Here is a 15842-nt window from a genome sequence, read left to right as displayed (position 1 = left end):
CATTTCCACATCAGCGTTGTTGTACAAAGCGTGTACATTTGTTATGCAAAAAACATTGTTCAATGTTATATACTACATTTATCAATCAGTTCTTAAATTTTTGGGCAATTACTTTTTCCCCCTATCAACTACCAAAAAATGTGCAATGTCTCTATGAACTATCAACTCGACCAAAAAATAGTATTCAACTACCACAGCTACATGTTTTGCCCATTTCTGTCAACCTAACTCGTGAAAATACTTAAATACCCTAATTCAATTTCAAAAATATCTAAATATCCTCAACTTAAACAAATAAATAATTAAATAAATAAATAACCAAAGGAAAAGGGGGTGGCCTGTGACTCACGGCCACCCCGCAACCTATGGGGCTGCGCGGCCACCCAAGTTTTGCTCTAGGGTGGCCTGCGAACCACCCCTAAAGGTTGGCTCACAGCCACCCCAGGAAAAAGCTGGGGTGGCCAAAGCCACCTCTGAGTGTGGCTCGTGCGTCACCCCCTCCCCCAAATTAACATATTAAATATATTTCCTTTCTTTTTTTTTATTAAATATATTATTTTTAATATTTTTTATTAATAAATTTAAACCAAATTAATAAACCAAAATTTTTATTATTTTTTTTATCAATTGATGGCATTTTTGTCTTTTAATCAAAATTAACGTCCAAAACCGGCATATTCCATCCATGTTAACGGATTTGATTGAAGGAATGGGGCAAAATGTGTAAAGTTGATAGTTAGATGCTCTATTTTGGCCGAGTTGGTAATTTGTGAGGGCATCGTACATTTTTTGGTAGTTGATAGAGGAAAAATGTAATTACCACTAAATTTTTTATTTTTAAATGAGGATCGATCTAAGAATTAGTTGACGGTGCCACATCAGCAAAGCGATATAAAAGTGCAGTATATAGAAATTGCTTTAAACAAAAACTTTGTCACAGCCAAAATCAACCAATGATAGAAGCTAAAAAAATCAAGGGATAACTTCACTTAAGAGTACCAAACTATCGGTCTATTTGACTTAAGGGTACTGAACTTCAAAACATCTCAAACTAGGTATCCAATTTTCAAAACGTCTTAATAATAGGTACTCCATTAAGATTTACTGTTAAATCCTGCCAAAATTCAATTTTTGGTAGGATTTTGAAAATCTTAACGGAATTCCTGTTATTGAGACGTTTTAAAAATTGAATACCCTAGTTTAAAACGTTTTAAAATCAATACCCTTAAGTGAAGCTCTTCCAAAAGTCAATTCCATTTTTGTTATGTCAACTAACTAAGTAACTAAAGTATCTATCTAATTTCTGGTTTTTTTTTTTTTTTTTGAATGGATCTTTCTAATTTCTGTTATGAAGCTAAAAAAGAAATCTACCAGCCCTAAAAATGCGCAGGAGGAGTGGGACTGGGACCTATCTAATTATAACATCATCAGTCCCGCGTCAAAAAGACTCCTTCCCATTATAAATCACGAGTAAATCACATTGTGCTGCTACTTCCCTACTTCCCCTGTTTCCTCTGTTTCCGGCGATATTTCATTTGCTCGCTTATGCCGCGGCACATTCTCATATAAACCTCTTTGATGTGGATATCTTAATAGGATTAAGGATTGAAAGAATGGGGTTTTGCGAGAACTCTACTTCTGAGCAGTTTCAGAACTCTCGTTTTGAGCCTGTGGACATGAACAGAAGCCCTGCTTGTGATTTCCGCATCTCAGAAGCTGTAAACAAGAGGCTGAAACAAACATCAGCAGAAAGTGGGGAAAAGGTGGATTCAAAATCTTTTTTTTCTTCTTTCTTTTCATTTCTCTTTGTTTTTTCAGGTTCTATCATTCAACTGTTTGTTGGCTTTATTATGCATGGGATATCCAGAAAGAGTTTAGAGTGTAAAGATTCAACAAATAAAAACATGAAAACGTAAGCATGACTGTTCTCCTAGTTTAGAACTAGAACTAGGAATCCGCCAGAGAAAAGAACAAAAAAAGACTGCTAAGTTAAAGTGTTCTTGGTTCAAGGAAGGTTTCGTACTTCCGTTGCTTTGTTATTTGCGGACTCTCCTTAAAAAGAACGGATTTTTTTTTTTTTTTTTAATGTATAAAGTGATTAGATAATTTATTTTTGTTATTTGAATAATGAATTGCCCAAAGCGGACAAAAACAACTAAAGATAGGCTAGTTCTAACCAAAACAAAATCTTATACATAAAAAATAGCTGCAGACATCAATCTAACGATCAGATCAACAAGAGCTCGTCCCATTTCAGCCAAATTTCTTTTCCTCTCTTGGGTATCATCTTAGCACATTGGTCCCTCTCTATCTCTATAGCATAATTGAGCTTAAACCCATAAGTTTAAGCTTTCGGATTGAGTGGTGTCTCAACTTGCTATATTATAGGCTCACTAAAAGACTCCCCAATAATCAAAGATAATGGTGGAATGGCGTAAACACGAACAAGGATATCCGAAGTAGGAACAAAGGTGCATGGTACGAGCAACCCAGTTGGTCCATAATATTGATTAAAAAAAAAAAAGAACCTCCGTTTGAGGGGAGTGTAGCAGTGTGGTAAAGGCAGGAGAAAATCTCCCTAGCATGGTAGTTTAGTTATCATTGATTTCCCAATTTTTCAGTTTTGTGGTCAATTTTTTAACATTGCTTCCATATTGTACTAATTTGCAGGGTAATTACTTGAGTGAAATTCTATTGAACTTAGGTCCTATCGGTTTAACATTTTCGAATACAGACTCTTTCGTGGACTCAGTGGAGAAGAAGAGCATTTTTCATGCAAAGAACAGCACAAAAAGTACTGTTTCTGGGACTAATCGAAAACCAGTTCCTGGTGCAGTCCAGGCAAAGCTTATTTATGATGCTGAGAAGTGCAAGGCTTCAAACTTCGGTGCATCGTTAATTAGAATAGGCTCATGGAAGGTAAAATAATCAACATTAATCCGAAAAAGTTGTAGTAAATAACGAAGATGAGAAAAAGGGTTCTTGTTCTTCATGGTTTTTTTTCCTAGAAATTTTGCAGGAAGTTTCTAAACGTGAAGGTGCCTTGGTGGCCAAGTGTTACTACGCAAAGAAAAAACTTGTGTGGGAGATCATGAAGGAGAGCTTGAAAAGCAAGATTGAAATACAGTGGTCTGATATTTTATCAATTAGAGCTTCAACGGTGGCAAATGAGCCTGGAATTCTTGAAATTGAGGTTCTTTTTATTTTTCTTTTTATTTTTTTAAATTAAAAAAAGAAAATAAAATGAGATTGAGATTCATTGAAGTGCAATTAATGTTTATTTCTTCTTGGAGTTTAAGGTGGTGAAATTTGTTTCAGCTTGACACTCCACCTGCGTTCTATCAAGAGACTGATCCAATGCCGCGAAAGCATACCCTATGGAAAGTCAGCGGAGACTTTACTAATGGGCAAGCTTTAATTAACAGGTTTGTATTTTATTTTTTAAATTTTATTGTTTACATTAGGTTTTCTAATCATAAAATAGCTCAGTCTAGTGTTCATCTTTATGGACAATATTTTAAGCGTGCATATACGTTAAGGTCAAATTTGGTACACAGAAAATGATTACTCCTCAAAATGAGAAATAGTTATTCTTTAAAAAAAAAATAGGAAGAATGACTATTCTTTCGGGAATGGAATAGCCTTGAAATAATTTTTTATTTTTTTTTCCCAAAAACCCATTATATATCTTTCTTTCTTTTTCCTCTTTTTGTTTGGGCAAACAAAAAAGAACATAAAATAAAATTAATCGTCTCTGTGGGAGGCGACCACCTCAACAGAAGCACCAAGTGTTGTTGCACCAACCTTGAAAACCCTCAGGTGTGGTCGCAACCACCCCCATGACGCATTAGGGTTGATTGTTATTGAATGGTCTTAAGCCTCTCTTAACCCCAAAAACCACCTCATGAGATAAGATTTTTCCTCACACTTACAAACTGACCACTCAGCCCATTCTACAATCGATATTGGATAAATTTCAACAGTCATGACTACCCTGAATGGTATCGAGTGTAGTCACACCACCCTTGCAGCTCCTCGGTGTCCACCATGAGGGTCTCCAGCCTCCGGGGGGTGGTGTGAAAACCCCCGGAGCTTCTAATGGGGTAGTTGACCACCCCGACCCACGGGGGATAAATTCAATTTTATTTTTTTTGTTTCAAAAAAAAAAAAGCTTTTTGGGAAAACAATTTTTAGAGTTAAGGTAATTTAGGAAATTTTGGCAAAATATGATTCAATTCCAGTTAAGAAATATGGTATGTGTTGTCACCAAACGAAATAATATGAATGATAATTCAATTCCAGTTTCTTGTATTCCTAATAATACACATTTCTATTCCTAGGAAATTATCATTCCAGTGTACCAAACGTAGCCTTAGTTTGACAAACTATAAAATTTGGAACTAAATATATATTACGTAGACCACTTAGTAAAATGTTAGTTACTATATACACTTGTTATCTACCACATTTTTTCAATCCAAATTTTGAATTGTGTTGATATACCATTTTCAGGAGGCACTATCTTGAATTTCCTCCAGGAGCCCTTGATAAACACTATGAGAAGCTCCTGCAATGCGATAGCAGGTTGTTTATGTTGAGCCAAAAAACACCATTCCCAACCTTGCCATGTTCTCCTTATTTCCCTTCTGTTTACTACAATAATGGGATTACAGAAACTTCTTTGGATTTGAGTACTGGTGGACAATATGGGTCAAACATCTCCGGATCCGGTTTGCAGCTGCCTTTCTCAAGCTTCCCTGGGCCTATGCAACATGTTCAGGCACACGACCAAATCAACCAACCATACCTTAGTATTGAGGATTCAACAGGTATTGCACTGTCTCTTCCTACTCATCCATAACTATTTTAAGGTTGAGAAATGCCATACAAATTCTCAAATTTACAGTACTCTCAAATGCTTACTCTTTGTCTTTGACGTGGCATTTAATTAAGAGTGTAAACTTGGAAGTTTGTGTAGCATTTCTTTTTAAAGTTTGGGTAAACTTCACTCACCATCCCTAATCTTTTATTATTTTTTTAATCATACCCATAAACTTTAAAAAGTGTCAATTTAATTTATCCATCTTCTAATTTTTTTTCAATTTCACCCTTTCATTAAATTCTAACGGAGTTGTGTCCAAATTCTTAAAATACCCCTCATTTTTTTAGTGAAAAAAAATAAAAAGGAAAAAGAAAATTAAATTCAGGCATTGGCCAGGATTTAACAGAATTTGCAAAAATACATGTGACTAAATCTTTGAATTTTTTATTTATTTATTTATTTATTATAAACATGGGTATTTTAAAAAATTTGACAAGATTTAACGGAGAATCTTAATCTTAATGGAGTAGTGAAATTCAAAAATATATACATATATATATTGAAAGGTAGATACACTAAATTGACACTTTTTTAAGTTAAAGAATATGATTGCAAAAGTGATAAATGAATTTTTCTCTTAAAGTTTCGACTTCAAAGAAATGAAGAATGTACTCCTGATCCCTTTGTTTTGTGATAACATAGCTATGGGCTTCTCTTCGCCCCTGCATGATGTCGTTAGCAACCGATTAGGAGATAATAATCCACGGATGGCAAATATGTGGAGTACTACTCAAGGGATGATTGATTATGCAGAAGTTCTTGGGACAGATGATCAAATTCAACAGCCATTTTCTTCTGGTGTAGAAACCCACGTGGGAGAGCAGATTCAAGAGCCATTTTATTTTGCTTTAGCATCATCATCCCAAGTGAATCCAGCAACAAGTTTTCAAAACTACGATATTGTGTCATCAGCAGCTCCTTGTGGTGATGACGATGGAGCAGGAACGCCTATTTTAGACCCTCAAGTACATAATAACACTATGAACCAATGGATCATGAGCGACCAAGGACTTCCAAACATTGATCAGATTATGTCATTGGGTGACTTCACTGATTCACCAAACGAAGAGAATGGCAAGAACGACAGTGTTCTTGGAGCTTCATCCTGGTGGTCGGGGTAGAACTTCAGCGCGCTGATCGACGTCGTTTTGTGAGCAGAATCTCTAATTGTTTTAATTATTAAACTTGTTATATAAATAATGCAACCATCTTGGAGGGATTTATTAGCTCAAGCTCAATTAACACCAAGATCGAAGAAAGCAGCCACTCTACAGTCTACACCTTGCATTGGCTCATATTCAACAGCCGAAATTTCTGGTGACACAAATTGTTTTAAGATTAGTTTTAGCATTGTCATTTGACTCATGTCAAGATGAGGCTTATTGTTAGTTTGTTTGTTATTGGATGTCTATTTAAAGACTGAAGAATGGTAATAAAATTAGAGATAATTGCATTATTAGTTCCTATGGTTGGTCTAAATTACAAATCAGTACTCCATGTGGTATCAATATGAATTCAAAAATCCATGTGGTTAGCTTAATTTACAAATCGATCTCAAGAGTTATATTCCGTTAAAAATTTTAACAGATTCTGTTAAACGCATCTGGGGGTGGTAGCCACGCCTTTGCTCTTTTTTTTTTTCATTTTAATTTTTTTAAAATATTTATATTTTTTTATTAAGATAGACACATGTCGTCATTTTATTGGTGCTTATGTGGTGTTTAACAAAATCTGTCAAAATTTTTAACGAAATGTGACTCCAAGGATCAATTTGTAAATTAAGCCAACCACAGGGATCTCTGAATTCATGTTAATACCACGTGGAGAAATTTGTAATTTAAGCCAACTAAAGGAACCAATGGTGTAATTTAGTTTGAAGGAAGGATTTTTGTTTCTTGCTTCCGTAAGTGTGCATGCTTTTTGTCTTGTAATTAAGTATATATATCAGTAAATTAAATTATATCTCAAAACACATAGGAAGTGAGAACTTCTTTCTTTAGCATTTCCTTAATACAAAATGCGATATTGATAAACTTTTCATTTCCTTGCTTCCCTTTTCCTTTCCCAACTTGTTTCTTTCAATATGATTTGCATAAATATTGCATGATGCTTTTGGCCATGATTATTACATATGAGACATACAAATTGTGTCAGAAAGCAAGAAACATGCTCATCAAAGTGAACATTGGAATTGTGGCTCAATCCATATTAAAAGGACTTCAACCCACCTTTATGATCATGTCTATTTCAATATACAAACTAAAAAAAAAAAAAAGAGAGAAGAAATGGTAAGATATTGGAGGAAGCCAATACTTTTCTGCCTCTTTCTCTTTCTCTTTCTTTCGGTCCCGCTCCCTCTCTATTTCTCCTTCTGTTTGTTGGCTTTATGCTTGGGATATCGAGGAGGAGTTCAAAGGGTAAAGGATTCAACAAACAAAAACAAGAAAATGTCATCCTCCTATAGTATTGGATATAGGACAGTGTTGAAAATTATTTCATGAAAATTTAAGTTTTCCTTCAATTTGAATATTTCAACTTTCCCTTTATTTTTTCAATTACTACGTTTGATTAGCTAGTTGGTAAGGTAATAACTTGCCAAGGCAATGATCAGTAGCTGGTCCAAGATAATGATCAGCCACACTGAGACTAAGACACAACCCAAACTCTTACAAGAGGCAACAGTAGCTTTACTTTTTGTCCCACATTGAAAAGCTATGAGTTTTTTGAGTGCTTTATAATCAATTATCTTGCTATTATACTAGATAAGATTTTGAGTACACGTGCTAGTTGTGTCACCCAATACGAAGCATTGGTCGTCGCACCCACGCGTGTCGCTTAGTCGCTTTAGATGCACATAGCACGAGCACATTGTCGCACACAAGTTTATTGTTTTCTGATGTATACAACTGCTTTTTTAACAGTTATATTTTTTAAATAATTAACTCATTTCAACTGCTTTTCTAACAGTAATATTTTTTGAATAATTAACTATTTTCTTAACCGTTAGAAATTATATTTTCTAACTGCTTTTTCAACAGTCAGGAGCTGTTTTTTCAACAGTTAGAAACTACTATAAACTGTTTCTGCAATTTAGATTAAAATATATTTTTTCAGCATATTTTGGTTAATCTTTTTCCTTCTCTTCTTCATCTTCTTTTCTGCTGTTACAGAATTTCTTATTCAGAATAGTGTTCTGAATTTGCAATCTACACACTACATTCGAGCAGTATTGTATCCTAAGGACATAATTATTGTATTTTCTTTTGCAAAACTTATTGTTTAAGTGTGAAACAATATTTGTCTAAGAGACAGATTAATTTTCGTCTTACTGTCAAAGAGTTCAGTTTTTTCCATACAATTTTTTTTTTTTTGCTTTCTTCAATTTCTGTAAATCCACATCTTTATTTATGAGAGACAGTTCTCCTAGAATAGAGATGGGACTAGGAATTTGCCAAAAAATTCGGCTGCTAAAGATGCATTTAGAGTGTTGTTTCTGGTTTAAGGTTTTGGAAAGTTTTATTGCTTTGGTATCTGTTCTCTTTAAAAGAACTGATAATTTTTTTATTTTTTTTTTTAAAAAAAAAAAAAATGTATAAAGTGATTAGATAATTTATTTTTGGTATTTGAATAATGAATTGCCCAAAGAGGACAAAAACAACTAAAGATAGGCTTGCTTCTTCTAGTTCTTGTGATCCTGGCCATAATTCAGCCTTCACTCTTTTCTTCTTGGTCTTTTGCTAATGTAATTTCGGATATTAGTTTAGATTTAATCTCCTTTCAAAGATGGTATGCTTTGAAAGTTTCTAGATGTGCAAACTTTCGTGCACATGTGTTAGCTAAGTGGGCCGCTTCCAACCATATGTTTGGAAGCATTCCCATAGGATCCCTCATTCTCTCTTCCATCCGGATCAGGAGTAACAAGGATCCTCCCTTGTAACCCTTTTCTTTATTCAATTAAAAAAAAAAAAAAAAAAAAAAAAAAAAAAAAAAAAAACCCAAAACAAAACTTTATACAAGCATTAAAAACTCAAGATGGCTTTGCCTACAATATCTCTAGATTTTCCCAACTTTTTTTTTCTTGAAATCATACACTGTTTCTATACATCTAATCAATAAATTATCGTGGCTTGTGAAGTACAGCAATTATTAGGAAATATTCAATATTTGTTGTACTGAAAGGCAAGCACCTATACTTGTCAATCTTTTAAAACCGCATCAAATATTCAAACTTGCAAATCTTACATATCCATTTTGTTTGGTTAGGGAGAATATCTGATTATGATTGCTTGCAAAAAATTAAAAGCTAAAATTTTATTTTAACTACAAAAAATGAGACAAAATGTAGTCACTACAGAGAAGAAAGTAGAACACAACCCACAATTAGAAAAGGTTAGTTAGAATGTTAAACCATCTGGAGTTTGTATGATCCATTGAGGAAAAATATCAAAACACAGTTTTACTGTTTGGGGGTTGGGCTAACCTCGAATTATCCCATTTTTACTTGGGTTCTTTCCATTTCTTTCTTTTATAGAATTCCATCATCACAATCCATCCATCTCTACAAATTTTCCCTACTATCAATTACCATCCTCATCACCATTTCCAATCTTATCCAACATTCAATACAAACAGTTCTTATCAAAAATAGGGTTCTTGGATATGATTCATTGACGAGAACAAAAATAAAGTTCTAACTTTAAACTATCATCAGCTATAGCATCCCAAAAAACTACAGGTTTTTGACATTTAGGTCAAATAGCTCTTCAAGACGGGAAAACATGCAAGCTCCTCGCAGAATATACCCTGATCCTCCCCACAATCCAATTAATCTTCCAGATAATAACAGAATTACCATCCCTAGCAATAAAGTATGCCCCTTTACCGAGAATGTTCTAACCTGCAAGATTGTATAATCTGTCAAACAAAAGAATCAGAAACAGGTTCCATGATTATGGAAAAGAACTTGCTTCTGCCTCAAAAGAACCTGTACCTGCTCTGATTTTATCCAGAAACACTTTGCCAACCACACTTTGAGGATTATCGCATACTGACATAGGATGCATGTCAAAATCCCTCCAGCTCGATCGACCTTGGACTTACAGATTGAATCACAAATCTTCAGATAAAGGCAACACTACGCTATTCAAACTATCACAACTGGTTTATGACAGCTGACTCTCTTTTAGTTTTTTGTGCAATGAGGTTAAGCTAAACAATCAGAAAATTTTCCCATTCAATTCAATCAACTAAGAATAAGACATCATAATAATAATATCATTTTCTGCTGCAACTTTGCAGCCCAGATAACAGCAGTAAAAATCAGAAACGGGTTTTCATTATAGTAGTCAAAATGAGACAGAAGATATGCTCAACTGCGGGCATGTAAAAAGTAAGTCTATCTACATTCTATCATAACAAATTCAAGCAACAAATACAACTATCCCTCGCACAAATATTGACAATACACAATAGTAAGTAAACTGCATCAATCAAATTTTCCAGCATAAAACATGTGGGTTGTGCAAACACTGTTTCAGACCTCAGTAGCTACAATTAACTTCTATTCTAGTCAGATCCTAATAATGTTGATTTTAATCCATTAAAAGGAAATTCAGAAACTAACTAAAATCAAAATCTAGACTCAAGATCCAGACTTGCAGAAGCCACTTCTGCCATACCTAACTCGATTGACATACTGACTCATGTCTTCAAACTTGCTTGAGGTGATTTACTAGACTCTTCCAGCATGGCAGGAGGATCACCGGATCTGCTTGCAGATTCATATTCACCTCCTTCTGCATTCATTTCACTAAAACTCCTTTTCTTTGATAAAGAGGGAGAATTCTCCTTCTCCGGGTTGTCTTCATTTGCAAATTCTTTTCCTTTTCCTTTCTCATTCTGAGTTTCTTTATTAGGCCGAGTCTCACCATCTGGCAAAGGAAACAAAGGAGGTTCCCGGCCGCTCAGTCGACAAAATACTTTTTCAACCATCTCATTAATTTCCTTCCCCAGCCCATTATTGTCTAAAATAAGGTCCCAAACTGATTTAGAAGCCTTCTCAAGCACTGGAGCTCTGCATGAAATCAATATGAAAATTGTAAAGAACAGAAACTGCTGTAGTAAACAAGTGACATAAAAAAATTAGTATTGTGACACATCAGAAAACCCTTCTAAACCAAGACAAGTAACAAACCATGTGGGACGTTCTTCAAGATTCACATAGAGATAGGAGCAATAAATTAACATAATGTGTCAGTTTCAGATTATTAATAAATACATTTACAATAATGAAGCAAATCAAGAAAGAATTGATAAAACAAATCAAAGTATAATTAACTTTATTTCAACTATAAAAAGGTCACTTTGTATTAATAAGAATTCACATACTTTATTGGACTGATCTTACTTGTCACAAGCATATGTATTCTACAAATTATCACAAACCCAAGTCAATAACTTATATAAGTTAAGATCTGTCTTTAAATATTACAGAACATCTTTTTTTATTAAGAAGGAAATAAAAGAGTATTTTGTTGGAACGCAAGAAATAGTTTATTCCGAATTAAGACAACATAAGAACCTTCAAAATTCTGTAATTAATGAATGGAAAAACTGGCTAAAGGATCATTATCAATATCAATATGATGACCGAAAATATAAATAAATAAAAGAAGAAGAAGAAAAAGAGAGGGTGGAAAACGGGATTAAGAAAGCTCTATAACTTTGTGCATTACTAAAATTTTAGAGAGTGCATGTAAACTTTGCACCACCTAAGAGGCAGTAAATATGGATAAGGCCATTTTAGACATGGATTCAGCTTCACAATTGCTCAAACACCCACTTATAAGTTGCTTCTATCTTTCCAAAGCAATCTTCACAATTTACACAGGATGGGCCATCTTATTTACTTTTTCATCTCGTGATATTTAAAACTCTGTCACTATTAACATTTGATACAGCCAAGACAACTTCAAGATAATGAAAACTGTCCAATAGATGATCAAAACCCCTTCCAATACTGCATATAAGCTATGAGTTTTCTCAAAAGTAAGCAAGAGCGTTTAGTGCGAACCTGGGAGGCTATTCTATCTTAAGAAACAAATGAAAACAGTTAAGAAACACCAACACTTACTCAAGTTCCTGCCTTAGTGCATCAAACAGCTCTCTTTTCGTCTGTTTCTCTGCTCCAGGAGTGTTAAGAACTTTGCTCTGTTCTGCCATTTTGATAGTGGTATTCTTAAGCTCCTCCTGCAACAAGGAGCACAGACATAAGTATTATTCCCTTTTAGAGAAAAATAAACTAGTACTTCCTTAAGCATTCAAATGTTTGACAACCCTTGGACTAAGTGAAAAGGTACACTTCTGGTAGAGGCCAGAAACTCAAATGAGATCCAAGATTGCACTCACGCAAGTGCCATCAGAGCTTCAGAATTATTAACTGACAATATGTCACTTATATCCGAAAATTGAATAACCATAGACAACTAGTTGGCCAAAGTGAGAATCAACAAGAGCAGCAAACTTGATTGTGCTCAAACTCAAAAAATTTCAAAATTCACTGATTTGAACTTCTGGAGGAGGAACCCGTGCTAGTCTACCGATACTGTCAACAATTTACAAAGATCTACTGGAGCAAACAGTTGAACCCACAAATTCTTATATTCAACCACATGAATTGCATATTAGTTCCCAAATTAGAATCAATGATACCGACACTAGGACTTTAACTAACAAATAGCTCATACCAACTCATTAAAATACATGCACAATGTAAATATATGCAACTCCTCATCAAGAACAACCACACACACACACTAACACAGACATAGGAAATTCTTTTCTTACAAAATGCACCATCACAAAATATATTTGGGTTTCTTTTCTTTTTAAAATCTAAAAGTCCTCTCCTCAAAAATATGATAAAACATTTTAGCTCTTTTTTAAATCAAAAAATTTAACCCTTAAAAGGTTTCTATAAACCAAAAGATTTCTTTTTCCAAAACCTACACGTGATCCTTTCATCCATCCTCCCCTCAACTCCTCCCTCCCCCTCCTCTGCTTTGTCTCTTCTTCTCAACTTCCAAGTCGCCTTTCAAACCTCCTCCCTCTTCTGCCTTGCAACAATATTCAGCCCTACAAGTAAAAATCCCTGGCTCTGCCACTAACCCCATCATTCAAAATACTTTTGTATGATTCATTGGTATCTATAGAACTGCTCTATAAATAAATATATACATACATGTGTGTGTATATGTATATGCTTGTGTAACTCATGAGTGACTAATGAGTGAAGCTATACAAACAAACAATACAGGCAATTAGCACACAAATAAACCACCAAAAACCATTAAACTTGACAAGTTCACTGCTCCATTAGCTCTCAGAATATAAAATTAAAAAAAAAAACCCACAATTCAGATTTTACCCACAAAATCGAGAGAAAGAGAGAGAAAACCAAAGCAAAGAAAATAGAGGGGAAGGGACATATATTTACATTGGCTTTGAGCTGGTTAATGATCTTCAATCTGAGCGTGTCGATTGTACCGTCATTCATCAGCGATTCCAACACATCCTCTGGAGTTATCATTGATGAAGATGAATCCATTAGCGCGCGCGCTCTCTCTCTCTTATTTTTATTCTATTTCAACTTTTCCAGATGAAAATTCTCTATTCCAAATTCGAAAACCACCTGCAAAAAAAATATATATATTAATTAATTTCTTTTTTTTTGGGTATTAAAGAAATTAAAAATCCAGAAGACAGCCTCGTACCTTAAATTGTTTTCAGTCACAGCGCTTGTGGTTTTCTCAATCTATCGAAGTTCACCATCAACTTTTTAACCTACGCAAAGCTGTGCCTTATTTCCGTGAGGACGAGTTTACAAAAGCAACGTCGTATCGCTTTTTAGTTTTGGAACCCAAGCTCCAAAATGGTATCTCTTTCAGGAAGATGCTGTGGGTAACTTTTTATGACTTTCTGAAAATTTTCCCTAAAATTTAGAGAACATAACCCTTTATAAGAAAGCTGTTGTGAATGCTTAAATGATTACTTTGAAGGATCAATCTCCAAATGTCTCTAATTTGTCAACCATGACCTTGTACACATGACATATCCCTTCTATCAATCATATCACTGATCATGACCTATCCGGGTTTGAATCTTCACTACTACTTTGCTTTGGGCTTTTTGATAGCAATAAAGTCAAATAAATATTTTTCTAAGTCTTTTACCAAACTGACGATTTTCGATCTGACACAACTTTTTATGTACTAAAAACGCTATGAGTGATGAGAGCATCATAGGGCTTGGAATTCTCGAGATCACAATCTTGCTCAATCACTTCAACCAAATTCTCTTGTAGCATTTCCGATAGTATTTTCTCCTTACTTGATATTTCTCTAGATAGTGAAAATGACCGACCTTGTAATATATAATGGTTTGTAATGTTCATTGTACAAGTCTCATCTATAAATTAATAATCATAATAATTAATAAATAAACCTTCTACAATTCGTAGGCATTGTATCATAAAGTTCTTTCTTTTTTACAAGTCGTGGGTATTTCGAATTCTAATTTCAAATTTTAATAATTAAGATTTTACATATCAAGACTTCCTAATAAAATGTGATAAAAAATAATAATAATAATAATAATAATAATAAATATTAAAGTGGAAAATGCTTGTGATTTAAAAATAATGGTTATCTGAAAAAATTATACATGTTACGAAATCTTAAACATTATAGAGAAATATGTATTTCAATATCCCACATTTAACTAATTAATTTTGTTTTCTTGACACATCCCAAATTATTTTTTGCGCCTAATTTTAACTTATTAATCACTAAAAAAGGTCATTATCCAATAATGATCCTACTTATTCTAATTTTCTCTCATTAATAGGGGGTAGAATTTGAAGAAAAAAATAAGATATATAATTCTATGCATACAGGATTTACCAAGTAAAACTCAAATGGTGAGTCTGAGTTTTTTTTTTTTTGCAGTGAAATAAGGAAAAGAAAGGATACAAGGGCCGAGGGCGGATCCTTCCTACTAAGGGGTGGGCACGGGGCGGGGCAGGGTGGATTTCCGCCATTTTGGCACCTAAACCCGCACTCTCTGCGGGTTCGAAAAACCCTACCCGTGGCCCGGCAACTGTTCACAGGGTCGCGGGTTGGGCGGGGCGGGTTTTGCGGGTTGGGCGGGGCGGGTTTTGCGGGTTGGGCAGGGCGGGTGCTGTCTAATCAGACTAACACTAGCAATGGTAAACAGAAAAATTGAGAGGGGGAAAGTTTGGAGCTTGAGAAATCAAGAAAGCCAGATTCAGTTGAGCTTTATACAACAACTTGGCTTGGTTAGGTTAGTTGAAAATTGAAATCTCATATTCCACGACAAAAAAAAGAAACATAAAAGTGGAGAGGGAAGACTGAAGAGTGGAAGAAATACCTGAGATTCAACGAGGTCAGGCTCAGATCAATCTCTCCTGGGAATTCAGAGGGACGACCGGACGAGAGGGGTGAGCGGCGCAGGGGGACTCGGGATTTCAGAGGGAGGGACGACCGGACGAGAGGGGGTGAGCCGGTGAGCAGCTGGTGCGGCACGGGGGACTCGGGATTTCAGCCTTGAGTTCGGACTGGTCTCGGACCTCGGGGTAGGGGATTTTTTAGTTTTGAGGTCTTTAGGTCGGTCAGGCATGCGGGGCGGGTACCCGGGGCTTTTAAAAAATAAAACCCGTGACCCTCCCGCCCCGCACGGATCTGGAATTTTAAACCCAGATCTGCGTTTTTCCTCAAATTAGGGAGGGAAAACAGCAACATATGCTGTTATTCTTCTTATGTCAACTACCATATCTATCTAATTTCTGCTGTGAAGCTAAGAAATCTAACACCTTGCATTGGCTCATATTCAACATCCGAAATTTCTGGTGACACAATTTTATTTTATTTTTTATTTTTTTATA

At 34.9% G+C, this 15842-nt stretch overlaps 2 protein-coding genes across 6 annotated transcripts; one reads left to right on the top strand and one right to left on the bottom strand.

Moving 5' to 3' along the window:
- Positions 1 to 1391: 1391 nt before the first annotated feature.
- LOC133852449 (uncharacterized) lies at positions 1392 to 6259 on the top strand. The gene is made up of 6 exons (XM_062289209.1): positions 1392 to 1763; positions 2671 to 2919; positions 3020 to 3193; positions 3319 to 3425; positions 4513 to 4829; positions 5525 to 6259. The coding sequence occupies exons 1-6, from the start codon at positions 1614 to 1616 to the stop codon at positions 6001 to 6003; spliced, it is 1476 nt and encodes a 491-aa protein (XP_062145193.1). The 5' UTR covers positions 1392 to 1613; the 3' UTR covers positions 6004 to 6259.
- Positions 6260 to 9462: 3203 nt separating this feature from the next.
- Positions 9463 to 15571, bottom strand: LOC133852393 (uncharacterized). Of its 5 annotated transcripts, XR_009895930.1 has the most exons (7): positions 15329 to 15571; positions 13654 to 13871; positions 13377 to 13571; positions 12015 to 12130; positions 10561 to 10955; positions 9873 to 9977; positions 9463 to 9779 (listed from the first exon to the last, which is right to left on the bottom strand). XR_009895930.1 is itself a non-coding variant. In XM_062289140.1 (6 exons), exons 3-5 carry the CDS (start codon positions 13485 to 13487, stop codon positions 10583 to 10585), a joined length of 600 nt encoding a protein of 199 aa, XP_062145124.1. In that variant the 5' UTR covers positions 13488 to 13571; positions 13654 to 13871; positions 15329 to 15571; the 3' UTR covers positions 10071 to 10090; positions 10561 to 10582. The 5 variants fall into 5 exon arrangements, 4 of the variants coding, with proteins under 4 accessions (XP_062145124.1, XP_062145123.1, XP_062145126.1 ...); XM_062289140.1 differs by lacking the exons at positions 9463 to 9779; positions 9873 to 9977 and adding an exon at positions 10071 to 10090; XM_062289139.1 differs by lacking the exons at positions 9463 to 9779; positions 9873 to 9977 and having other exon boundaries at positions 10196 to 10955; positions 15329 to 15569.
- Between the last annotated feature and the right edge of the window lie 271 nt (positions 15572 to 15842).

The sequence above is a fragment of the Alnus glutinosa genome, chromosome 12 (genome assembly GCF_958979055.1).
Source record: "Alnus glutinosa chromosome 12, dhAlnGlut1.1, whole genome shotgun sequence".
NCBI classification, from domain to species: domain Eukaryota; kingdom Viridiplantae; phylum Streptophyta; class Magnoliopsida; order Fagales; family Betulaceae; genus Alnus; species Alnus glutinosa.
Note: the sequence above shows the minus strand (reverse complement) of the source record. Positions and strands in the feature narration are given on the sequence as shown.

Bases quoted from the DNA above. Each gene is read 5' to 3' on its own strand.
- LOC133852449 (XM_062289209.1), top strand. From the start codon at position 1,614: ATGGGGTTTTGCGAGAACTCTACTTCTGAGCAGTTTCAGAACTCTCGT. The intron at 2,920-3,019 runs GTAAAATAATCA...GAAATTTTGCAG, and splicing joins TTAGAATAGGCTCATGGAAG to GAAGTTTCTAAACGTGAAGG. The intron at 3,194-3,318 runs GTTCTTTTTATT...AATTTGTTTCAG, and splicing joins CTGGAATTCTTGAAATTGAG to CTTGACACTCCACCTGCGTT.
- LOC133852393 (XM_062289140.1), bottom strand. From the start codon at position 13,487: ATGGATTCATCTTCATCAATGATAACTCCAGAGGATGTGTTGGAATCG. The intron at 12,131-13,376 runs GTAAATATATGT...TCCTTGTTGCAG, and splicing joins TTAACCAGCTCAAAGCCAAT to GAGGAGCTTAAGAATACCAC. The intron at 10,956-12,014 runs GTAAGTGTTGGT...GATTTCATGCAG, and splicing joins GCACTAAGGCAGGAACTTGA to AGCTCCAGTGCTTGAGAAGG.